A 25,727-nucleotide genomic window follows, 5' to 3' on the forward strand; every position below is an offset into this window, starting at 1 on the left:
GCTTATAAAAAGATTCATCAATAATATCACATGTCAGTCCCACATCACAAGACACAATCACATGCTCCTTCTTAACTTGCTCGATGAGAGAGGAGTGAGCCTTTTCAAGCTTAGAGTGAGCTTTGCCAAGCTTCTCATGGGCTTCCATTAGCCTCTCATGAGTGGCATTGAGTTCATCAAAGGATTGCTCAAGAAATTTGACTTTCTTGCGCAATTCTTTGCACTCCTTTATCTTCATCTCAAAGCAAGTGTGCACTTGCTCACATATGTCCATGAGCTCCTCCTTGGTGTACTCCTCCTCATCATCATCACTTCTACAAGCATCACTTTCACATTCATCATCATCATTCACATCATATTTTATCTTGGTAGGCTTTGCCATCAGCCATGTCGATGGAGTGTCATAGATGGAAGGCTTGTTGTTGATGGCGATGCTTGCTAGTGCTTTCATGATAGATTTCTTGTCATCGTCACTAGAGCCATCACTATCCGAAGAGCCATCACTATCCCAAGTGACTACATAGCCTCCACCCTTCTTCTTTTGGAAGGTCATCTTCTTCTCCTTCTTCTCCTTCTTGTCCTTCTTGTGCATCTTCTTCTCATCCTCATCATTGTCACTATTGTAGGGATAATCTGCTACAACATGATCGGAGCTCTTGCAATTGTAGCATCTATTCACATATTCTCTGCTCTTGATGTGATCTCTTATCTTTCTTGCACCATAGCCCTTCTTCTTCATAAATTTTCCTATCTTACACACAAAGAGAGCCATAGCTTCATCATCGATGTCACTAAAATCTTCATCTTCATTTGATTCTTTCTTGGGCTTACCCTTGTTCTTAGATGATAAGCTAGCCTTGAATGCCACACTCTTGTTCTTCTTATCTTCTTCCTTCACAAGCTCTTTACCATCACTATTGTATTGGTCCTCGGTCATCACATCACCAAGCACCTCATTTGGAGTGACATCCTTCAACGCACATCTAAAGATGATAGTTCTCAATGTATTGAATCTCTTTGGCAAACACATCAAGAACTTATGAGAGAAGTCCTCATCCTTCACCTTCACACCCAAACTCTTAAGATCATTGATGATGACTTGTAGTCTATATATCATCTACGGAATGGACTCATTATCCTTCATCTTGAAGTTTGATAGCTTGTCTTTGAACATGTAGAGCTTGGCACTTTTTTACCGTTGAAGTGCCCTCATATGTTTCTTTTAGTCTCACCCAAACTTCACTTGCCTTCTCAAGATCTTTGATTTGCTCAAACACCTTTGAATCAATGTCATTGTATATTGTGTTGATTGCCATAATGTTGCATTGCTTATTGATCTTGTCATTGTCGGTGAGATTGGTAGGGTCAATGATCACAAACTCATTCTCTATCACATCCCACACCTTGTCATTGATTGAACCAAGGTACATCTTCATCTTTCTCTTCCAATAATCAAAAGATGTGCCATCAAAGAACGGTGGTTTGCGCCCAACATGGTTGAACACTATTTGAGCCATATTTTGCACTGAAGGTTGTTTAGCCTTGAATCAAACGGTGATCATGGCTCTTATACCACTTGAAAGGTCCTAATATGGCTAGAGGGGGTGAATAGCCTATTTAAAAATCTACATGATCACTAGAGCAATTTGATTAGTATGACAAATAGCGAAATGCAAACTTGCTCTAGCTCTACAAGGGTTATAAGCCACCTATCCAACAATTCTAGTTGCTATGATCACTAGGCACACAAGAGGCTAAGTTGCTACTCACTAAGAGCTCTCAAACTTGCTACACTAAAGAGCTCCACAAGATGAACTTAAACTACAAAATAAGCTCTCTATTCTAGCTACACTAAAGAGCTTGCTACAACTAATTTGTGGGAATGTAAATGAGTGAGTAGGGTGATTATACCGCCATATAGAGGAGTGAACCAATCACAAGATGAATACCAATTCAATCACTGGGAGAATACCAAAGGGCAAGAGACAACCAATTTTTTTCTTGAGGTTCACGTGCTTGTTGGCATGCTAGTCCCCATTGTGTCGACTAACACTTGGTGGTTCGGTGGCTAAGAGGTGTTGCACGAACCTCGTCCACATAATTGGACACCGCAAGAACCTACCCATAAGTGAGGTAACTCAATGACATGAGCAATCCACTAGAGTTACCTTTCGACGCTCCACAGGGGAAGGCACAAGACCCCTCTGTAAGTGCATCTAGCCCTTTAGTGAGTTTTGGTAAATTGAATAACAACACAATTAAAGGTCTAATAAGTTTGCTAAGTGTTGAACAGGAAATTGAGTCTATTGCATATACTTATGGGTTGTGTATTAACAAGTATATACAAGGTTCAACTAGTAGGCAAACTTGATGATATGCCACATTGTGTTAAAATGAATGCCAAACTGTGTATTGTTGTATTGGAAGTTTTTGGAAGCAATCTAGTTCAAGCAAAAGACAACAATGCAAATGGAATCAATGAAATGGCTTCTATGTTGTGGGATATCATAGCATCATGTGAAAGCAAACATACTTGGTAAATGACAATGTATAGTGGATATAAGTCGGTCTCTACATTGGTTTGCTTACATGGATGAATATATGAAAGATCAATTGGAATGTCAAGCCAAAATGAGAAGGGAATAAGGAATCATGAATTAGCTTGACCATATTGATGTTGATCCATGTATGTCTCTATGTGAGACAAACTGAAGCTTGATTGATCTCAACATTCATATCTAGAAAATATTCAAGCAAGGATCAAAATATTGATGAAATGTTTTTCAATGGATGCTTAATATAATGTGACTTAAGTATGGCTTGATAGGGTGAAGATAGCAAGGAAAGGGCTTCGAGGTACTAAGCGAAGGTGAAGAGCAAGCGACGGTTTGGCGACTGAGATACCATGGCTAAGGTGAAGAAGAGAGTACTTGCATTAAGTCGATGTACTAATCAAGCTATGAGGAGTCATATTGTGTTGAGGATCAAATCATTAGTGGAAGTGACTTGAAGCCATGAAGGTGAACTCATATGTATGGAAATGGTTCAAGTCACATAATCATGGTATAATGAGTATGAGGAAAATATATTCGATAATAGAAGTTTTCAATTGCCAAATGAAGTGGCAACCAGCTCAAAGGCATTTACATTCTTTTATGCTTTGAATTTGAGTTTAGGAAAAACCGTACTATAAAGAGGAATTCTAGTACAGTTGGTCAACTGTGCAACTAGATGCTCAAAACTACAGATCTATATCCTCTTACCCAGCCAAAGCAGCCAGCCAAAAATCTTCAGATTCTACCTATTTTGGCTAGGGCGACAGTGCCGCCCATAAACGACCGTTGGGACCCAAGAGGTATAAATACCATTTGGGCCGGCCCACAACGGAGATCCTTCTTCTCCAACGGTTCAGTTCGAAACTGAACAGACCAAAGCTCACATCTTTCTCCTCCATTGTTGCTCCTTCATCCCTCAAGCAAATCCTTGATTCCCACCATCAAAACTTAAGAGAAAAGGTAGCAAAAATCGATTGGAGAGAAGATCCACTGATTCCCAAAGTCTAAGAGCATTTGGTTCATGTTTGGCCGGCGGTTCTAGGGTTTGTTACTCTTGGAGCTTACTCCTAGCCGGCTAGGCGTCGCCCTTGTGCTTGCCAACTCGTGTGGCAGTCTTGGGAGGTTTGTAACCTCATCCTATAGCTAAAAAATTACCCCTCACTTCAAGAGTTTATTCTCTTGATTTGAGAACGAGGGCAAGGCAAGCCTTGGTGGCGAGCCAATCCTTTTGTGGATGCCTCAACAACGTGGACTTAGGCAAGCCTTGGTGGCGAGCTGAACCATGGGATAAATTTTGTGCCTCGCGTGCTTCACTTTGTATTCTTGCTGGTTCAGCTCTTTGCTAGCTGATTGTTAGGGTTTGGTAGCTCGATCCTCTCTTGTGAGAGATTTCTGTGGTATCCAGTCTTCGAACTTGATTTTGTCTTTCTGTTGCAGAATTGAGCAGCTGAGAGGGTCAGGTTACTATCTGTGAAATCTCAACGTTGTCTGCTTTATTTTTGAAGAGCGGCAGTGCCGCCCTATAAGGCCGGCAGTGCCGCCCTCTGTTCTAACAGAGTTTCGAGTTGAATTTTTACAGGCCTATTCACCCCCCTCTAGGCCTCCTAGGCGACATCAAGGTCCTTTCACCCTCACAAATACCGGGAGATGGCCATGAACAATCACCAACTCATGCCAATCCTCCCCCGCTGCTACAAGTTGTATAGGTGGCGGCAACCACCAAGAGAAACAAAAATCCACAGCCACAACGATCTCCAAGTGCCACTAGATGCTATCACTCAAGCAAATGCACTTGGAATCACTCACAATCTCACTATGATGATGAATCAATGATGGAGATGAGTGAGAGGTGTTTGATTAGGCTCACAAGAATGTCAAGTATGTCAAAGTGCCAAGAGAGATGCCTTGGAGCCGGCAAAATACTATTTATAGACGTCCCCAAACGAATAGAGCCATTAGAGCCAAAGTGGGGCGCCCTACGTACTGATCGGACGCGTCGATCGAGCTGACTGGACGCGCCCAAGCCAGCATCCGGTCGAGGATCCTATGCCATGTGTCAACGCTTTGAACCCGCGCCATTGATCTCCAACAGTCAAAAATGGTCAGCGCGGTTAGTCAAGTGATGACTGGACTCGCTGCTTGCGCCACCTGATGCACAAGCCCTCAGCGCCCAATCGTTTTCAGAGAGGTTCCAGAGCAGTTTCCAACTGATCGGACGTGACCTGACGCGCCCCAGCGTTCGGTCCACACACCATCTCTCTACGCTCGCCTGCGAAGCTGATGCCAGCATACGTCACCCTTCACCTGACGCGCGCCCTGCGCGTCCGATCACGCCACCACACCGCCAACCAACTTGTGACTGGACACACCGATCAAGCTAGGGCCAGCGTCCGGTCGTGCCTTGCCGCTCTCGGCCAGCCACGCTGCCTGGTTAAAATTGATCGGACGCGCCCGGGGTGAGTCCGGTCACCCCGCGACCAGCGTCCGGTCGTGGACTTCTTCCTCCTTTTCTTTTTCTAAGTCCACAACCATTTCGCCCTTGCTTCCAACTTGCTAACCACAAAGTGTAGAACTTATGTGCACGTGTTAGCATTTTTCAAAGCATTTTACAAGGGTCGAGGTTATCATACTAGGTTCCTAAATACATATGCAAGAATCATGTCACCTAGTGGCACTCGATAACCGCTTAGCCAAAGATTTTCCTTCTTTATAGTACGGCTATCGATCTTAAAATCACTCACTCCCTCTATGGTGTCTTGAGTGTAAAACAAAACATATCTTATACCTTTGCATTGATCTTCTCGGTTTTTATTTTTCTCTTTCTTCTTTTCCAAGTTAGAGCTTCATCATCTTCATTTCATGTCCACCTTCATCACCATGGACCTCATCTTGCTCAATCACTTGGATTGCACCAACCTAGTTCACATCACAACTCATGACAAAGGTTAGTACTAGTTTCATCAATTATCCAAAACTAAACTAGCGCTTTCAAGGTTCTCTTCGTCGACCTGTTTTTCTTCGAGAGGATGGCGTCACCCCTACCGCCGCATTGGCCATCGCTAACCTCGTCGCGTGCCTCACGCCTCGCCCCGCAAAGACAGGGGGCTTTTAGAGAATAAAGGCTCGCACGGTGGAGAAGGTGGGCGAAGCTGTGGGGGCGTGATCACTCCCAACTGCTCATCAATTAGGCATGGCAATTTATAAGCAATGTGCAAAAGATTAAAATATATGTGCTCTGAGTTTTTTTAGGAAAAAATATTGAAGATAATGAAAGAAATAATGTACCAAATAAACTTTCTTTAGCTATTAAAACATAAATGAAATACTAAGCAAAACATTTAAAGTAGAAACAAAAATGATAAAAAAGACAAAAAGGCTATGAAACAAAACACTAAACAAAGCAAAACAAAAAAATACAGAGAACATTAACATGTGTTGCGTGAAAACTTACGTGCCCTTGAAAAGAACCCACTTCTTTTTTTTTTGACATGGAAGAAGATCTCCATTACTCAATGAGTGAGGCCAGATCACTAGCCAACAGAGTCTGGGTACAATTTGGAATACTATCTCGAACTGAGACAGTACCCGAACCAAGGCCTGCTCCACAAGCAGCTAGAGAATGCGCTACTAGGTTACAGGAACGAGGGTTATGAACTACTACATATGAAACAAAATTACAATGAATCAAGTCCTTGAGTTCCCAGATGAGCCCGCTTGCTGAACTTCGGTTAACAGCTTCTGTGGACAATGCCTGAATTACCGCAGTAGCATCAGTCGCTATGACAATTTTCTGAACTCCTAACTCCACAGCTCTCTGGACAGCCTGCAGGCAGGCAACAAGCTCGGCATGTACAGGTTCTAAAACTTTGTCAAGTCTGCCATAACTCGCTCCAATGACAGCTCCGTCGCCATCTCGGATGACAAAGCCCCAGCCTCCAGAGAGGTTATGGTCTCTGAATGCTCCATCGCAATTGATTTTGACAAAGCCTTCTGGAGGTTTGCTCCAACCTGGCCTTGCCGGACGAGGAACAGGTGTCGTTCTGATCTTCTAAAAAACTGAGCACTCTTCAGCATACGTTGTTACCATTTGTGCTAGCTGGGTGCTTTTTTTCGGCCTCTCCCCTTCACGTACCGCACATCTCTCACACCACCAGAGGTACATCAAGATGACCACCGAGCGCTGGACTTCCTCCTTGAGTTTGATAATCTCCTCCACCACTGCTTTGGCTGAGTCAAGCGCTGCTAGGAGGATTCTGATGTGCTCAAGCTGTAGCTCATTCCAAATCTGCCGTACCTTCTTGTATTTGAAAAAAAGATGGGCGCCATCCTCATCTAGTCTCCCACATTGGACGCACACCGTGTCCAGTCTCATGCCTCGGCGTCTCAGGTTAACCCGCAAAGCGAGGCTGTTATTGCCTAGACGCCAGAGGAAATGCAGCATTTTCTTGGGGCATTTGATCTTCCACAAATTCTTCCAACATTTATCGGCATCTAATCCTTCTGACGACGAGGAGCATTATCCCCTATCCCTCTGTCCTCTCCTTCTTTCCGCAATCTCTACTTTATAAGCTGATTTCACGGAGAACAGACCATTGTTGTTATAGTGCCATGCTATCATATCCTCCATTCGCTCATGAACCGGAAGGCTTAAGATAAGATCCGCATCCTCCTTCCACGGACTAGGGCTTCGTCCCATGACCCAGTATATGGATCAAAGAGTTCGTCAACACGTGTGAGCAAATTCGCCCCTCGCGGAAACTAGAGGAAACAAAAAAACAAGTCCCATTAACTAAATACAGGGCCCAATTAATACACCTTGCCGCTACTCCCTGTCTGCACGGCTGCACCCCAAAGACAGTTCGTAGGCAAAAGATAGGACCGAAGGGGATAATGTGATGAGGGCATCGCCATCATGGCCTCAACATTTAACAACTACTACTAGTGTTTGCGGGTAAATGCAACTTAATCGTCACATCCAACGTTGAACGATGTGAATATTCTAGTAATGTTGGTTTTACGTGGCCAAATGTTAATCTCTATTAGTTATATGAGATTACAATGGCATTAACCTAGCCTGTTGAACTTTTTATTCCTTCTCCATTATATTCTGGTGATATGATATGATGGTGACATGTTTTGTACTCCAGTTTTGAGAACGCCTGTTTGTACCTAGAGGAGGTCGCCCTTACCTAGAGGGTCGCCCTTACCTAGAGGAGGTCGCCTGATATGATTTGATGGTGACAAACAGGCGCCCTTACCTAAGCACCCTTACCTCCTCTAAGCACTCGCTGCCAAATACGTACCAACGCGGCGTGAAACCAAGCGGGCTGGCGGTCTCTCTATCGTCTCTCGTCGTTTAGCTAGGAGAAGAACAAGAGAGTACGTTCGGAAGTACTTGCAATGATTCATCGTTGCCGTGCCAAATGGACTATATGGAAAGCTAGCACATACTATATGTAGGTGAAGACTCGGTTCTTCGAATTTTTTTTTTGAAGACCCGGTTGTGCTGTATATACATATATATATATATAGCTGCTTCCCTGTCAACGTGGGACTCCATATTAATGTTGAGTCGATTTTGATGATGATTCATGATATATCATCAGTACTTTCCCTCTAGAATAGACCTTTCACCATATAAATATAAAGGACCACGGTTGACTGGGAGAATTCAATCGATCAAAATATATAAACTTTACCATTTTTATCTCTCTAAACCCTAAATACTTTTCCAACCTTATATTTTGCTCTGTCTTTGTCTCTAGGTGACTTGACACGTTCTAAGTAGCCTTGCTGACCTTAGAAATAAATAGATTAAATGTACTAGTGGCTCTTAAACTTGTAAGGGTGTGATCTAGGTCCGTGAATTTTAAAAATGCATTTTTTATTAAACAGGAGGGGTCACGGCCCTACTAGAATTTATTATTTAAAAAAGGAACAAAAGGGTACAACTTCAAGTTCAAGAAACAAAAAAGATAAGAAAAAAATAGCAAGGATTACACAAAGCCTTCTATCCATTGATCTATAATGAGGATGAGGATGCATTTACTTTTGGTCGACTTTGATTGAGTAGATCGAATAGGTGCAGACAATGAAATCGAATCCACATTGGTGTCTTTTGACATTATATCTATGAAGGCGCCTTCGCAATCCATTGCAAACTGTTCTAAAATGATAGAGTATAAAAAAAATTCACAATGACATAGCAAACAGATTTCATAGCAATCACAATGACATAGACTATAAAAAATTTCACAATGACATACAGAACAAAAAAAGTTCACAATGACATAGGAATCAAATTTCATAGCAATCCCAGTGATATATATCTCACAAAAAATTCACAATGACATAGTGCAATACCAACCTGTAGGGGTGTGGGCTCCGATAGGGTTGGGCAGCGTCAGGCACGTGGGTGCCGGATAGGTATGGAGCCGACCAGGAGAAGGTGGCGATAGGCGTGGAGGCGACACCAGGAGGGGAAGAGGCGGCGTTGGGCAAGGAGGAGGCATCATCGAGGCGACGAGGAGGGTGGTGTGTGCGAAGGACCTGGCGAAGGCATGGAGTCGAGCGTGGCGTGGGTGGGGAAATGAATAGAAAGGAAAAGTATAGGCCCCCTACTTGACCCATGGGAATGGATAGCGACGGATGATTTAGGCAGTCAAGAAATATGGAGGGCAAGTAGGTAGCTTATCAGAGGCAACTTTTTTTTTGCTCTACTACTCAAATATACGCCCTATTCGTTTGGGCTTGTTTAGCTTATAAACCGTACTTTTTCAGCCAACGAACATTGTTTTTCTCTCACAACAGATCAGCCAACAGTACTTTCAGCCATAACTTATCAGTCAAACATGCCCAAACGAACAGGGCGATAGAGTATGTGGCCATTTAGGTAGGCTGTTGAAGATGCTCTAAGGATCGTAGGTGGTGTAGGTTGCAGTTTGGCGGTGGCTATGGAGTATGACGTAGTTGTGGTTGACTCCCACTTGTCACGTGGCGGTAGCTTAGGGGATGTCTGAATCCCAATGCTAAAATGAGCCTATCTTGTGATAAGAGGTTAAACATGGGCTAATTATAAGCTAATATGATTACCGCATTTAACCCTTCTATTTGGCGTCAAAAGTCAAAACTCAGGGTTGATTGTTAGCACTGGAAGAGGGCGTGTCCGTTTGTGTGTACGCTGAAGTGGTTGGTGGGAGTGGCGGGCATGGGATTTAATCAAAGACGTTCATTTACATCCAAATTAAAGACGCAAATTACCCCGAACTTGGCGAGAAACGTTATGCATGGTTGTTGCATTAGTATTCTACCCGTTTGCTTGTGACGATCGACTTCTTCATCAGCATATATATGTCTTGGTGTGCCTGAAGTGAGCTAGCAGCTCTCGGCAAGACTGCATCACTGCTAGTGTGCACCTTTTCTATATATAAGCACACATTTGACATCTACGTTGGTCCAGAGACAGAAGAACCACGCCTCTCAAGTCTCAAGCATCTCTTGCCCCTGGAGGAAGATAAAAGGGCCACAAAAATGGATAAGATCTTGATCATCGTGTCTGCGGTGGTCGGGTCTCTGGGGGTGCTCAGCGCCATCTTTGGGTTCTCGGCAGAGGGCACAAAGCTGACTGTAAGCACTACCGATCTGCTAGCTATACATTTTTGCAAAGATGCATATGACCTTGTTGTTCTGTGAGACGACTGACTCTGAGCTAGGTGCACGTACGATCTCGCGTTGTCGCTTGCTTAACTGAAGTCGAATGAATCTTGTAACATGCAGCCATATAACATACTTGTGTTCGGCGACGAGTGCATCTACCCGCAGAACCCCGCGCTTGGGCTGGGGATCTGCGCCGCCATCTTCCTGCTCGCCGCCCAGGTCACCTTCACGGCGGCTGGCGGCTGCTGTGGTTGCTGCAATAAGTCCCGCTCCAACCCTTCGGAGACCAAGCGGATCGTCGGCATCGTCAGCGCTGTCGTCTCATGGTGAGTGACCGCAGCCGATCTGCCTCGAACATATGAGCAAATGATCACGCACTTTCTGCGAGCAGGATAGCAGCGGTGATCGCGTGGGTGCTGCTCATAGAAGGAACGGAGTGGAACGAAAACGTGGTGCGGATGACCGCGCCCAACTGCTACTACGTCAAGGACGGCATCTTCGCCGGCGCCGGCGTGCTCTCCCTCGCCGCCACGGCGCTCGGCGTCACCTCCTACGTTTTGATGCGGACGAAGCGGGTGAAAGCTGCTGCGGCGCCGCCAGTCGTTCCTGCCGAGGGTGAACCGAAGCTCCCTCCTGCTGCTACTCAAGGCAATAATGGATCCCCACGGAACGAGGAGCTTCAGCGTCCACCAGCGGTACCGCTTTAGTAATCCTGTGTAGTCCATTGCATAGCATAGCATGTTAGTTATTCAGTTTTGCATGCACACGAGGACCGGCATGTGGTGTTCATGTGCGTAGGATCGCCATGAACCTGAGCATGCAAGCCATGGCCGGCTGTTACGGCGCATGGGGATGGACGTGCGCATTCTGCGTGATCGTGCGGCCGTGGCTTGTACAGCTCTGCTTTGTAATTCCAATAAATAGAAGCAATACACAACAGAAAACGCTGCCGCTATTTGCAGCACCAAAACTTTGTGTCCAGCGTTTGTGTGCGTTCTTGATCTTCCACCTCTGCGTTCGTGACCTCGCCGTCGGTGTTCACCGCCGTCCGGTGACTGACAAGTGGCATCAGAGCAAGGAGAGTTCGGGACCCGCGGCGACCATGGTTTCACCGCCGCCGAAGGACAAGACAGAGAAGGGCGACGGCTCCGGCAACAATACGCCGCGGTGATCATAGCCGCTCGCACACCCGCCACTACCGGACTCCCGGCCTTTGCCGAGAGCCCGAAGCTCTCGGCAAAGACGAGTTGACGCTCGGCAAACTATTTGCCGAGAGCAGCTCTCGGCAAAGAACCGTCGGCAAAATATCTACCGGCAAAGGATTCTTTGCCGAGAGCCCCTCTCGGCAAAATATTTACCGAGAGTAATCTCAAGGCTCTCGGCAAACTCTAGCTCTCGGCAAACTGGCGCGCCCTGGTAACGCCCCAAACGACCGCTAACGGTGACAGCTTCTTTACCGAGAGCGACCGTCGGCAAAGAACTTCTTTGCCGAGAGCGACCTTCGGCAAAGAATTGTTAAAAAAAAAGATTTGCGGCAGAGGCGGTGTTAAAAAAAATATAGGTTTGCCGAGAGCCGACCATCAAGCTCTCGGCAAAGAGTCATATTTGCCGAGAGTCGACCACCAAGCTGGCTCTCGGCAAAGAGTCATATTTGCCGAGAGTCGACCACCAAGCTGGCTCTCGGCAAAGAGGCAGATTTGTCGAGAGCCCTACTCTCGGCAAAGAGTCCAGAGAGCATTTTTTTTGTTTTTCGGAGCATGTTTTTTATTTTTGTTTATATTTCCAGCTTCAACAACACATATTTCACAAATATAACACATCATCCATATCACATATATCACAAATATGTCATCCATATCATATGTCTCACATTATAATCCATATAAACATCTCAAATCCAACGACACATGTCCATCTCAAAGTGCTAAGTTCATCTCACACAAGTTCATGTCACAAAGTGCTAATACATGATGAAGAACAACAGGCTCACCCCCAAGGCTCCCACCCTCCTGACGGCGGCTGCTGCTGCGGCGGAAGGTGTGGATACGGCTGGTACCCCGACCCTCCCGACGGCTGCTGATGCGGCGGAAGTTGTGGATACGGTTGGTGCCACGACCCTCCCGACGACGGCTGCTCAGGCACATCATTCGAACCCGCCGATTGATTCTGCACAAAGGAGAATAAAAATTAGTAATTATAGTAATACTAAGGCATATAATTGTAATCTAAGCGTAGACAAGTCAAAATCTGCAGAACTAGGTATAAAATTGTAATCTAAGCTTAGACACATCAAAATTTCGGCAGCACTTTCCCTGCACGGTGGGGTTTCCAAAACCTGCAAGAAAACCAACGGCACGATGGCCGCCCACCACATATCAACGGCACGATGGCCGGCACACATATATATCAATGGCACGAAGGCCTCCCATCACATCAACGGCACGATGGCCAACATGTACAGTAAAGAGCTTTTGTTAGACAAGTTGAACTCACGTATGAGTAAGGTGGGTATGGGTAAGGCGGTGGAGGAGCGAACAACTCTAGTGGCGCTGGACGACCCATCGTGACGCCAAGACTTGCCACGTACTGAGCCAAGGCGTCAAACCTCGCCCGCTCGGCCTCCCACCTCTGTCGCTCGGCCTCCCGCTCCCTCTGTCGCTCTTCCTCCACCCTAGCCTTATGCTCCTCGAGCGCATGCACCTGAGCCTATAATTTTTCACCGCATTGTTATAAGCAATTTCGAGGAATGCAAAACCAATGAACGACGAATAAAACAGAAATAACCTGTAGTGCTGCCACACGATGCGTCGAAGTGTCCTGCCTTGGGCGTATGGGCACGCTACCGCTCGTGCTGCTTGTCCGGACCTGTGAGAGAGTGGGAGTGGTGTGCGGGTCGAGCGTGCTGTTGCCGATGAGGTACCGCCCATGCTTCTTGCCTCCTCCCACCCTCATGACGATGTCGCCGTCAATGTCCGCGGTGTGCGGATCCCAGTCTGCCCCATGGACTCCCCTTGCCGCCTCGGTGTACTGACTGATGCGCTCGGGGATGCTCTCATTGGTGAACGACTCGGCTGGGTCGTCCGGGTTCCAGTTGATGTTGTCTGTCGCCTTCCCCTTGTGGGCCAGAACCCATGACTTGAGCTCTTCGCATGGCTGGTTTTGATGTGCAGCCGACTGCGAGAAAAACAACAAGACGATTATAAATCATGCAGGAATAAACGTCTGAAAGAATAAATGAAGCTACACCAAGTCACGAACCCATCTAGCCCCGAATTCGTGGATGTTAAGGTTGCCCTGGTGGTGTGATACACCGGGCATCAGCAAACGTCGTTCCCGGAGGACGGTGTGGTTATCCGCCCAATTGCCACTCACCCACCTGTCGACCATCATCTGCCAGGCCCGCGTTTTATTGGCGCACCAGCCAGGAGGCACCTGTACGACATCAAGTACATTGACAGATATAAGAACAATTCAAGCCTACCCAATCTTAGAAGAAATCAATATTGATGTTGTATATTTACCTTCAGGTACTGCTCTTTGGTCAGATGCATTAATCTTGCATCTTCTTTCTTTACCTTCCGTTGCTCGTAGACGGCACAGTAATCGATGATGGCCTGGAGCCGCGCCTCGTAATGCATGTCTGAGATGCGACCTCTAAAAGATTTGGCCGCCGCCTTGGCCGCCCTCGCCTCGTAGCCCTCGGCGCATTTGAAGAAGTCCTGCATATAGAAAAGATGTATCAATACACTGGTTCAAGAAACTCTAGCGAATGCAATGTATTGAGCAAAGTAGTGGGAGGAAGACTTACCCAAAACTCGCACATAACCCGCTCCGCCATGCTTTCGTACGTGTGGCCCGTCTCGTCCTCCGCATCAAGGGTGGCGACGTAGTGCTCGTACGTGTAGGCCGGCTCCAGAGCTTCGGCATAGCGAACCAAGCCTAGGAAGTGTTCCCTACAGAGAAGACCCAGGATGCCATTGGGCAACCTTTTGTGAGCACCTAGGACCATGACCTTCCAAGACCTGCGTAAGTGATTAAGAAAAAACTGTTAGTTTCCATTGTGATTCTATCATATGTAGGAGCGAAAAAAATGTAAAAGTTACGTACTTTTGCCCAACGGGTCGAATGACCGGGCGTAGAGCCTCAGGTATCGGCCGCTCAGGTAGGCTCGCCGGACCTCGTTGGTAGACACCCGAGGTTCCGGTGGAACTGGAACCGCCTGCCTCGGCGTCCTGCTCGTCCTCCCGCTCCTCCTGCTCGTCCAGCTGCTTGGCCTCCTGCTCGGCCTGCAGCTCGTCCTCTCCCTGCTGAGCCTGCTCGTCCACCTGCTCTTCCTCCCGCTCCTCCTCGGGCTCTAGTGCTGCTGCTGCTGCAGGCTGAGGCGGTGGCGCCCTAGGCCTCCTCCCGGCCGCCCTCCTCCTCCTCCCCTGAGGTGGTGCCGACCCCCCAGCTTCACCTGAGGGCGCTGGTGTACTGCCCCCCGTGTCGTAAAGCGACCTGACCGCCCGCAAAGCTCTGCGGCCTGCCATCTTTGCACAATCACCTACAAGACATAAACAATAAGATCGGATTAGATGGATCATAAAAAAGACATTATTATAAAGAGATGCAAAATAAATAAAGCATAATTAAAAAATAACATAATATTACATGTATTAGAAATAATCATCCCCATCGGGATTAGCTAGATCATAGCTCTCATCATCACTATCAGCCATGTCGAAATGTTCAACACTTTCCAAAGGAGCAACTATGTCATCATTGCCATTGCCAATATGTAATCCTTCAAGTAACGCCAAGTCCTTCGCATTTTCCACCTCATCCCCCTCGTCCACATCAACATCCATTTCATTGTCTACTTCCATTTCCATAGCTCTGGTTAAGTCAATCTCAAAAGTCCCTTGTAGGCCCTCTTCTTGATAGAACTCTCCATCATATGTGTTTGGGTCGAAGTTGTAGTCTTCGGCGTTTGGGGAAGGTGCTTTACCGTGCGGCGATACCTTGTGCACAATATCCCAACCCTGAAGATGAGGGTCCCTTTGGCATGAGTAGGGGAGATAATAAACTTGTGTGGCCTATTGAGCCACAATATAGACATCCTTTCCGTCATAGACGGAATCCTGTCAAATTTCTACTAGCCCAAGGGAAGGACTTCGTCTCGTTTCTTGAGGATCAAACCAATGGCATTTGAATACGACAAGGTTAAGAGGTTTGCGACCACGAAACCAATGTCCATGATCGTTGCCCAAAGCGCCTCGGCAACATTCTTCTCGGTGTGCATTACATCAATGTTGTGTGGAAGAAGAAGGTCGTTATAATAGGGGAGCATCATCAAGGGCGACTTATGAGTCCACATATGCTCCTCACCATATCCCACGAACCTACCATCTTTTTCATTGATCCAGAGAGCATCTATCTGATCGTGAACCTCGGCACCGGTCATCATCTGTGGTGCGGGGTCTGTAACCATGACACCTTTAGTAAAGTTCTTGATGTCTCGTCTGAATGGATGCTCAGCAGGGAGGAATTGCCGATGTTTGTCGAACATGGAATATTTGCTGCCCTTCTACAGCCAATTGAACTGCAGAGCTACCTTGCACAAGGGGCATGGAAACTTCCCGTGAACACACCAAGCACTGAATATCCCATATGCTAGGAAGTCATGCATGGAGTATTGATACCAAACATGCATGTTGAAGTTTGTCTTTGTAGCTCGATCGTATGTCCATACACCATGGTCCCAAGCATGGACCAGTTCATCGAACAAAGGCTCCATGAACACACCCATGTTATTCCCAGGGTGTTCTGGAATTATCAACGACAAGAACACATTCTGTCATTGGAAGGAGACGCCCCGGGGGAGATTGAGAGGGATAACAAACACGGGCCAACAAGTGTATGGGATAGCCATCATTCCATAAGGATTGAACCCATCTGTTGCCAGTGCAACACGCACATTACGTGCCTCCCCACTTTTGTTACGATGAATGTTATCAAAGTGATGCCATGCTTCACCATCAGCTGGATGTACCATCTTCTCAGGACTGTATCTTTTTCCATTTTTGTGCCATATCATCTGTTTCGCGGACTCCTCTGTCATGAATAGCCGTTGGATCCTCGGTATGAATGGAAGGTACCGTAGGATTTTCATGGGGTATGGACTCTGCCTCTTCTCACCATCACCAGAGTCTACCTCCAGATACCTAGAGGATTTACACTTTGGACAGTACTTTGCATCCGCGTGTGCTTTTCTAAAGAGGACGCAGCCCTTCGGACAAGCATGTATCTGCTCATACGGCATCTTAAGTGCACGAAGGACCTTCTACGATTCGTACATGTTCTGTGGCAGAAGGTGACCGGCCAGAAGGATGGAGCCAATATCTGTCAACATTTCATCAAAGTTCTCTCGACTGAGGTTGAACTGGGACTTTAAGGCCATTAAGCGTGAAATGCCATCAAGCTTTGAAATCTGTGTGTGGCCATGAAGGGGTTTCCCTGCCGCAGACAACATGTCGTAATACGCCTTTGCGCTTGCCTCTGGCTCCTCCTCCTGCTGCCTACGTCCGTCAGCGAAGTGTGCTTCGTGAAAGTCATCTAACCAAGCTGCTACCCCGGCATCAGCATTGTAATCCTCGACACGTGGTCTCACCACCTCCTCTCTCACACGATCGGCTTCACCATGGTGGGTCCACTGGGTATAGTTTTTCGTAAATCCATGCCTAGCCAGATGTGAAGTCATCACCTCCTTTGTCTGCCTCTTTCTGTTCTTACAGTTGATGCAGGGACAAAAAATGGCACGCGCTCCGGGAGCCTGGTCAAATACTTGCTTGATGAAAACCTCGGTCTTGTCGACCCATTCTCTGGTAATCTCACGGGCGCTCCGGCGGCCCGAGTACATCCACTCACGGTCATCCATCCTCTAACATATATATCACCAAGTAATAAATATAACCATGGACTTGCTTCTACACGTCGTTCCTACCATCTAATAGGTAAGGATAGGTCCTAATCCCACCCGAGGATGCGTAGATGGTGTTAGTTCCCATGGTCTGGTCCTATCCGAAACAGAATTTCGGCAGCACCTCCCCGCTGTTCTCCAAATACACGTCCCGACAGGGAGATTGTGTATCCGGAGAACAACAAGAAGGTATTGTTGAAACTCTATCTCGGATCGGAGCAGACCATGGAAACTAACATCATCTGCGCATCCTCGGGCTGTCCAAAAAACATGGACAATTCAAAACAGATACGGTTATTGATATGCAAAGATCTGCATATTTCTAACCGTATCTCTTTCGAACGGGAGACACCTAACTGGGTTACGTGGAGATACATGACCAGGACAAAGAAAGAGTGGTTATACCTTAGGTGGCGGTGAAGTCAGGCTAGCGGGGCCATGGCGGGTCGGTGCAGTGGTGAGGCGACGCGGTGCGGGCAGACCTGGGGACACCGGGGTACTCCGACTCAGCTCCTGCAAAAAGAAAGAAAGAAGCAAAATAACGTCAACTCAAAAATTCGGCAGCATCTCCCCTGAACGGTGAGGTTTCCAAACCTGAAAGAAAACCACGGCACGATGGCCGACAACCACATATATATCAAGGAACCACATGCAGCTTAATTATCAACTACTACTACTCTAACTACTACAACTACTACTACACTAACTACTACTACCACTACAGTTGAGTGGGGTATGTAAGTGAATTGGTATGGTTTTCAGCTATACTATTTCTTATTTTCCTGGCACATAGAAAGTTGATGAAATATGTTTATTGATGAAAATGCATATTTCTGAATATTATTAAAGTTTTTAGCTTCCTGAAATGATATGGGGGCTAGATACGATCCAAATATGTTTATTGATGAAAATGCGCTAATTGCTAATAGATGGGCTAATTTTTAGCTAAACCTTCAACCAGTTGTTAGCTAACTCTAGCTCTAGCTGATCCGAGTATGCCCTGTATCAGTTACGATACCTGCATTTCATCAGGAGCAGTTTTCTTTTTATGTGGAAACTAATACATTTATGGACCCTACATTTATTCATTTGCAGATACCAGTCTGAAGCCCTGCTGCCACACCATAAAGTAATTTCCCTGCTCTGATTGCACCATCTATAACCCAAAACGTTCATGTATCAATGCTAATGTGCTGCGTTCCTATTTCCAGCACGTTCTTCACTGTCCACTGCCCCAGTGCGGGAGAGAGACGCCTACTGGGAGTACTACGACAAGCTGGATGGAAACAAGGTCAGGTGCAGGTTCTGTCACAAGGTTCTCAATGGCGGCATCAGCAGGCTCAAGTTCCACCTGTCCCAGATCCCCAGCAAAGGGGTGAACCCTTGCACCAAGGTGAAGGAAGACGTCATTGACAAGGTGAAGGCCATCATCTCGGCCAAGGAAGAGTACAAGGAGTTCCAGCTTCTCAAGAGGCAGCGTGTAGCCGAACTAAAGCAAGAGGTCATCTTTGGATTAAGGTTTCAGAAACCGTTTGGCATAAACCAACACAGTAGGAAAGGAACACCACAAACCTTAAATCTCCCAACAAATAGTGCAACAAACACTAATCAAAATACAGGGGAAAAATCCTTAGATCTAGCTATCCAAAGAGCAGAAAATTAACACACACACTGGATCAATGAGCGTCACTAACACATTTCTATGATTGAAAAATATTTTCCTGGTCCTTTAATTCAAAAAACACACTGTTGTATACTGACATAGTTCTTGCCATAATCAGGTTCTTGCAGAAGTTTTCAAATCAATCTTACTCTTAGTATAGCTATGATCGTACCAAAGTAAATCTTGGTTTATGGGGGTACAACAAATAGGAAAGCAGTACGAGGTCTATGTCAACTACTTTGAAGACCATAATTAGTAAACTGGAGCTAAATTATTTATCATATCATAGCATTTAACATGTAGGAGTAACATACAACTAGAAACACAAAACTCAACTCCTAAGCTAGATTCATCAAGTTCAGTTATGGAAATATTAGGTAAGAACAAGGATGAAGTCATAAAACAATGATGAGAAAGCATCAGTTGTTAATGTTATAAGTAGGCGTTCCTCCAAGATCAAAGGCACGAACAGTTCATATTCTCATAATCTGATATCAAAATGTTCATTGTGGAAATCGTCAATGCGTATAATCTGAACGCACAGAAATCGGAAGGAGTACAGGGGAAAAAAACACCACCCTAATCCAGTGGCTAGCATTTTCAGGTTCTTGCCTCTGACAGTCTATTGTTCCACCTCCACCCCTCCTGACTCCTAAGGCGCACTCACCCCAGTTCATGCAGTGTGGGGAACTGGGGTTATCCCATGGCGACCAAATTCCACAACAGAGGAAGAAAGAATAATCCATTACAAGAAAACGCGGGTAATAGCTGTACCACGATTAGGCGCGGGAGGGGGATGGTTTCAGACTCCAGCAGCCGGGGGTTCACGCAGGCCGCGACGGAAGAACAAGGCACCAGGACCGCCGCAGTCGCTTAGGGAAAAAAGAGGAGTGAGGAAGAGTACTGACTCGGTGCCCTTCTGGCGGACGATGCAGAACTGCGTGGGGGAGAGGACGGCGCGCCACTCCTGCTCCTCTGCTTGCGGGGGCGGGACGAATGACTGCGGTCGTTGGCGTGCGGGGGCGGAGCGAGGGGCAGTGCGCGGCGGGGGGTGGGGGGGGGACGGGGTGCCAGCCGACGAAGCGAAGGGGCGGTCGTGGAGTGGGAGGGGGATGGCGCGGGCGGAGGCGGGGCGGGGCGAGGCGCAGGCGCGGGCGCGGGGGAGGCTTGCGCGCTCTCGCGGCCGGGCGTGGCGGGCTACGGCCGAAACGGTTCGGCTTGCGGGGCTTGCGGGGCTGCGCCGAAAGGGTTAAGTGGTGAGGCCACTTTGCCGAGAGCCAGATCTGGGAGGCTCTCGGCAAACCTTCCCCCTTTGCCGAGAGCCCCCATATCCAGCTCTCAGTAAACTTATTTTTTTTTTCAAATTTCATTCGAATTTTTTAACTAGCTAACTGCACAAAAAATATTAAAAAAATAAAAATTATTATTTGCCGAGAGTAGCTCTCGGCAAACTGAACAAAAAATGATATTTCTAAAAAAATTAAATCTCGAGAGCAGCTCTCGGCAAACCTCTTCGCCGAGAGCTAGCTCTCGGCAAACCATTGATCTAGGCCAGGTAAAAAAAAGAAATCTGCGCCGAGAGTGGGCCTAGTTGCTCTCGGCAAAGATTCTTTGCCGAGAGCAATTCCCTGAAGCTCTCGGCAAATAATATCCAAAAAAAATTAATAAACAGCAAACAGCTCTGGAAAAATACGAAATTTTGCCGTGTTACAACTTATGCTCTCTAATGGCTATACAAAAAGTTTGAAACTCCAGAACTAATTCGACCGTGACATTGTTTGAAAATCCTAATGGATCCTTCTCAACTTTACGAAACTTATTCAGAGATGTCTCAGATTCTAAGAATCATACGCAACCACTTGTGCGAAACATTTTTAATTTTTTACCACAGCCTCCAAGTGTGATACCAAGGCTTCATTGTAAATATCACAATTTTCGGACTTCGTTTCCTTTTTTAAGAATTTTTAAATCGTTGGGCGACATATGTTCGTGGTCTTCGATTCGTAAAATGAAAGGTGAAAAAAACGTCAACAAGATGTTATTTGCCCTCAATAATGCATAAATAGCATGAATATCATTTTCTACCTAATTTTTTTCCCATGTTTAAATCAATCGCTGTTCAAATTTTAATCGATTAAAAAAACTCCTTGAAATGCAATTAATTAATTATATATAGCAAATAATTACAAAAATACACAAAATTTTAATATTGAGTACAACCTGTAGTATGTCTATAGAGAAAAAAAGTTTGGAGCATATGAAAGAAAAAATAATTTAATTGGAGAGAGTTAGGAGAAGAGAAACACATGCACATGAAATATAGAAACCACCTTTGCCGAGAGCCTGGGAGGGGCTCTCGGCAAATATTTGCCGAGAGCGGCGCTCGGCAAAGAGGTTTGCCGAGAGCAGTAATGGAGAGGCTCTCGGCAAAGCGGTGACGCCGTCAGGGCACGTCACGGCTATGGGCCGCGGCAATGGTTTGCCGAGAGCCTGATTTTGCCGAGAGGGCGGCCTACGGCAAAGGACCATTTTGCCGACGGGCATTTTTTGCCGAGTGCAGCTCTCGGCAAAACGGCCCACTTCGCCGAGAGCTGTTGCCTACCGAGAGGCAGGCCCACGGCGATCCTGTCAGTTGCCGACGGCTGGTGTTTGCCGAGAGCTGCTCTCGGCAAACGTTTTCTTTGCCGAGAGCCCGCGTTTTTGCTCTCGGCAAAAATCTCGGATCTCGACAAAGGTTGTTTTTCCGGTAGTGCGCGACGCACGCCGTCCGCGGGAAGTCGTCATCGAGCGCATCATCCGCGAGGGGAGCGGCTCTGGCAACTGGCCGCAGCTGACGTGGACCAACTACCATGAGTGGTCGCTCCGCATGAAGCTGAAGCTGCAGGCGCGCCACCTCTGGGACGCCATCGAGTTCGACGACGTCGAGTTCGACGACGACCGGAGCACCCTTGACGCCATCTGCAGCGCCGTCCCCGGGGAGATGGCGCCTGCGCTCGCGACAAAGGTGACCGCTAAGGAAGCCTGGGAGGCCATCAAGACTCTCTGCATCGACGACGACCGGGTGCGGACAGCCACGACGCAGACCCTCCGTGCCGAGTACGAGAACATCGCGTTCCGCAACGGCGAACCCATCGAGGACTTTGCTCTTCGGCTCACTAGGATCGTGCAGCGCCTGGCTGCGCTCGGTGATCCTGAGCTCGAGGAGAAAGTGGTAGCTAAGTACCTCCACGTCGCGCGCGCACGCTACAAGCAGCTGGTAATTTCGATTGAGACCTTGCTTGACATCTCTCTGCTATCAATTGAGGAGGTGACGGGAAGACTCAAGGCGGCTGATGACGTCGAGACCGCCCCAGCGCACACCGCCGGTGGCAAGCTACTCCTCACGGAGGAGCAGTGGGTCGAGAGCTACAAGAAGAAGGACCAAGAGTCTAGCCGTGGCGGCTCCAGCTCCAGCGGCCGTGGCAAGAACCGTGGCAGAGGCCGAGGCCGCGGCTTCGGCGGCTCCGGCGGCTCGAGCGGATCAGGAGGCTCCGGCGACTCCAATTCCAGCCGCGGGCCTTCACCAGACGCGCCCTGCCCGCACTGCGGCAAGAAGGGGCATTGGGCCCGCGACTGCCGAAATAAGAAGAAGGAGGAGCCGGCCCAGTAGGCCCACGTGGCCCAAGAGGAGGCCACTCTTATGCACGCCATCGGCGTGGCCCAGCAGGAGGACTCCTCTCCTCTTCCGCTGCCGTCACCACGCTCTACCGAATCGGCGCCGCCGCCGTCCGCGTCGAGCCCCGAGCTCCACGTCGTGGAGAAGAAGGTCCACGCCGAGCTCGATGACGCGGCGGACCGAGATCCGATGCGCTGGATCCTGGACACCGGTGCGTCCAACCACATGTCCGGATCCTGCGCCGCATTCGTCGATCTTGACACCGGCGTCACCGGCTCCATCCGATTCGGGATGGCTCCGTCGCTCGCATCGAGGGCTCCGTCACGGTGCTCTTCCACTACAAGAACGGCGAGCACCGATCGCTCGCCAACGTCTACTTCCTCCCGCGCCTCACCACCAACATCATCTCCGTCGGCCAGCTCGACGAAGGCGGGTACCAGGTGCTGGTGGAGGATGGCATGATGCGGGTGCGTGATGAAGACCGACGCCTCCTTGCCAAGATCCCTCGGAGTCCGGCCCGCCTGTACACCCTCGACGTCAACATAGCGCGCCCTGTATGTCTGGCGACGCGCACCGACGACGACGCCTGGAGGTGGCACGCGTGGTTCGGCCACATCCACTTCGCCGCCCTACGCAAGATGGGGCGTGAGGAGCTCGTGCACGGCCTCCCCGTCATCGACCAGGTGCAGCAAGTCTGCGAGGCCTGCCTCACCAGCAAGCAGAAAAGGGCGCCTTTTCCCCAGAAGACGCTCTGGCGTTCCACGGAGCCGCTCCAACTCCTCCACAGTGACATATGCGGTCCTATCACGCTGGCTACCCCAAGCGGTAACAAATATTTCCTCCTACTTGTCGACGATTTCTCACGTTTCATGTGGATCTCCCTGCTGCCATCCAAAGACGCTGCGGCCACCGCCATCAAGCACATCCAGGCCACGGCGGAACGCAAGAGCGGCAAGAAGCTGGTGACGCTGCGCACTGACCCCGGCGAAGAGTTTGCCGCCACGGACTTCGTCGACTACTGCGCCCAACTCGGCGTCCACAGGCAGCTCATGGCGCCGTACACGCCTCAACAGAACGGCGTCGTGGAGCGACGCAACCAAACCGTCGTGGGCACGGCCAGAAGCATGATGAAGGCCAAAGCTCTCCCTGGTGTGTTCTGGGGGGAGGCAATGACGACAGCGGTGTACCTGCTGAACAGGTCCTCCTCCAAGGCGATCGGTGGCAAGACCCCTTACCAGCTCTGGAATGGGAGTACGCCGTCGGTCCAGCACCTCAGGATGTTCGGGTGCATCGCCCACGTGAAGGTGAACACGCCACATCAGAAGAAGCTGGAGGACCGCAGCCGGCGCATGGTGTTCGTCGGCTATGAACTGGGGTCTAAGGCCTATCGGGTCTATGATCCCTCGACGCGGCGTGTCCACATCAGTCGTGACGTCGTGTTCGACGAGGCGGCGCAGTGGGCATGGTCTGCGGCGGACCACGACGAGCCCACTGACTTCATCATCGAGGAGCCGGAGTCTCAGGAGCTCCCCGTGATCACTACCACCAGAACGACTACGGCCTATGCCTCTGCATCGGGCTCAACTTCACCGGCTCCTTCAGGCACGCCCGCGACACCAGCCAGCTATGGGCCCCCTCCAGCATCGAGCTCCATGGCGCAGCCTCACGTTGAGTTCGCGTCCCCGCTAGGAGCCAAGGCTGGTGACTACCTCGACGCAGACCACGACGATGACGCTCCTTTGCGTCTCTATCGCCTCGACAATGTGCTCGAGCAGGCTGAGACACCTGGGCTTGCCCACCATGACCTAGAGGAGCGTCTGCTGCTGGCTAGCGATGCTGAGCCAGCGTCGTTCGAGGAGGCGATGCGCCACGAGTGTTGGCGCCTTGCCATGCTCGACGAGATGACCTCCATCGAGGCCAGCGGCACCTGGAAGCTGGTGGAGCCGCCGGCGCGCATCAGACCCATCGGCCTCAAGTGGGTGTACAAGGCCAAGAAGGACGCTGCCGGCATCGTCACAAAGCACAAGGCTCGCCTCGTCGCTAAGGGGTACGTGCAGCGGTAGGGCATCGACTACGACGAAGTCTTTGCTCCTGTCGCGCGCCTGGAGTCCGTTCGGCTCTTGCTGGCGCACGCTGCCTATCAAGGATGGGCTGTCCACCACATGGACGTGAAGTCCGCGTTCTTGAACGGGGTGCTTCAGGAGGAGGTGTACGTCGAGCAGCCCCCCGGCTTCATCCTCTGTGGGCATGAGAACAAGGTTCTACGCCTCGTCAAGACGCTCTACGGACTGCGTCAGGCGCCGAGGGCATGGTATGCCAAACTCGACGAGTCCCTCATCGGACTTGGGTTTCGGAGGAGCGCTTCGGAGCACGCTGTCTACCTGCGCAGAGCTGGAGCTCGCCGGCGGGTGGTGGGGGTTTATGTTGATGACCTCATCATCGCCGGCGGCAACCAGGTCGACATCGACACCTTCAAGAACCAGATGATAGCCACCTTCAAGATGAGCGACTTGGGCTTGCTCCACTACTACCTTGGTCTGGAGGTGTCCCAGACCGAGGCTGGCATCACCATCTGCTAGAGCTCCTACGCAGCCAAGATCCTAGAGACAGCAGGCCTGACGGGTTGCAATTCCAGTGCAACGCCAATGGAGCCTCGCCTGAAATTGAGCAAGGTGAGCTCGGCTCCAGCCATCGATTCATCCATGTATCGCAGTGTGGTGGGCTCGCTGCGGTATTTGGTGAACTCAAGACCCGACCTGGCGTATTCAGTGGGGTACATCAGCAGATTCATGGAGAACCCGACCACCGAACATTTGGCGGCCATGAAGCGGGTGCTACGATATGTCGCCGGTACCCTACACTTCGGCTGCTACTACAAGAGGAAGAAGGATCCCCAGCTCATCGGCTACAGCGACAGCGACTTGGCTGGGGACATTGACACGCGCAAGAGTACCACGGGCATCCTCTTCTTCCTCGGCGACAACACCATCACCTGGCAGTCATAGAAGCAGAAGATTGTGGCACTGTCTTCGTGTGAGGCTGAGTACATTGCAGCGACGACAGGAGCATGCTAGGGAGTGTGGCTGGCGCGGCTGCTTGCTGAACTCAAGAGCGAGGAGGCCAGCGCCGTCACTTTGAGGATCGACAACGAGTCCGCCATCGCGCTCAGCAAGAACCCCGTCTTCCACGATCGCAGTAAGCACATCGATGTTCGTTTTCATTTCATTCGTGAATGCGTGG

General features: G+C 49.0%; 2 protein-coding genes and 1 long non-coding RNA gene across 3 annotated transcripts; 2 read left to right on the plus strand and 1 right to left on the minus strand.

Annotated features, from left to right (window-relative positions):
• The first annotated feature begins 10,078 nt into the window (after positions 1–10,078).
• Positions 10,079–10,918, plus strand: LOC136515788 (protein MODIFYING WALL LIGNIN-1-like). The gene is made up of 3 exons (XM_066509284.1): positions 10,079–10,181; positions 10,332–10,537; positions 10,603–10,918. The coding sequence occupies exons 1-3, from the start codon at positions 10,086–10,088 to the stop codon at positions 10,916–10,918; spliced, it is 618 nt and encodes a 205-aa protein (XP_066365381.1). The 5' UTR covers positions 10,079–10,085.
• Positions 10,919–12,262: 1,344 nt separating this feature from the next.
• On the minus strand, positions 12,263–13,246 carry LOC136516344 (uncharacterized). Its single transcript, XR_010774002.1, has 3 exons — positions 12,996–13,246; positions 12,705–12,917; positions 12,263–12,377 (listed from the first exon to the last, which is right to left on the minus strand). It is a non-coding gene; the product is annotated as an uncharacterized lncRNA (long non-coding RNA).
• Positions 13,247–25,132: 11,886 nt separating this feature from the next.
• Positions 25,133–25,492, plus strand: LOC136515789 (secreted RxLR effector protein 161-like). The gene has a single exon (XM_066509285.1). It carries the CDS (start codon positions 25,133–25,135, stop codon positions 25,490–25,492), a length of 360 nt encoding a protein of 119 aa, XP_066365382.1.
• The last annotated feature ends 235 nt before the right edge of the window (positions 25,493–25,727 follow it).

This window comes from Miscanthus floridulus, chromosome 17 (genome assembly GCF_019320115.1).
Source record: "Miscanthus floridulus cultivar M001 chromosome 17, ASM1932011v1, whole genome shotgun sequence".
NCBI classification, from domain to species: Eukaryota; Viridiplantae; Streptophyta; class Magnoliopsida; order Poales; family Poaceae; genus Miscanthus; species Miscanthus floridulus.

Bases quoted from the DNA above. Each gene is read 5' to 3' on its own strand.
- LOC136515788 (XM_066509284.1), top strand. From the start codon at position 10,086: ATGGATAAGATCTTGATCATCGTGTCTGCGGTGGTCGGGTCTCTGGGG. The intron at 10,182-10,331 runs GTAAGCACTACC...TGTAACATGCAG, and splicing joins CAGAGGGCACAAAGCTGACT to CCATATAACATACTTGTGTT. The intron at 10,538-10,602 runs GTGAGTGACCGC...TTCTGCGAGCAG, and splicing joins GTCAGCGCTGTCGTCTCATG to GATAGCAGCGGTGATCGCGT.
- LOC136515789 (XM_066509285.1), top strand. From the start codon at position 25,133: ATGGAGCCTCGCCTGAAATTGAGCAAGGTGAGCTCGGCTCCAGCCATC.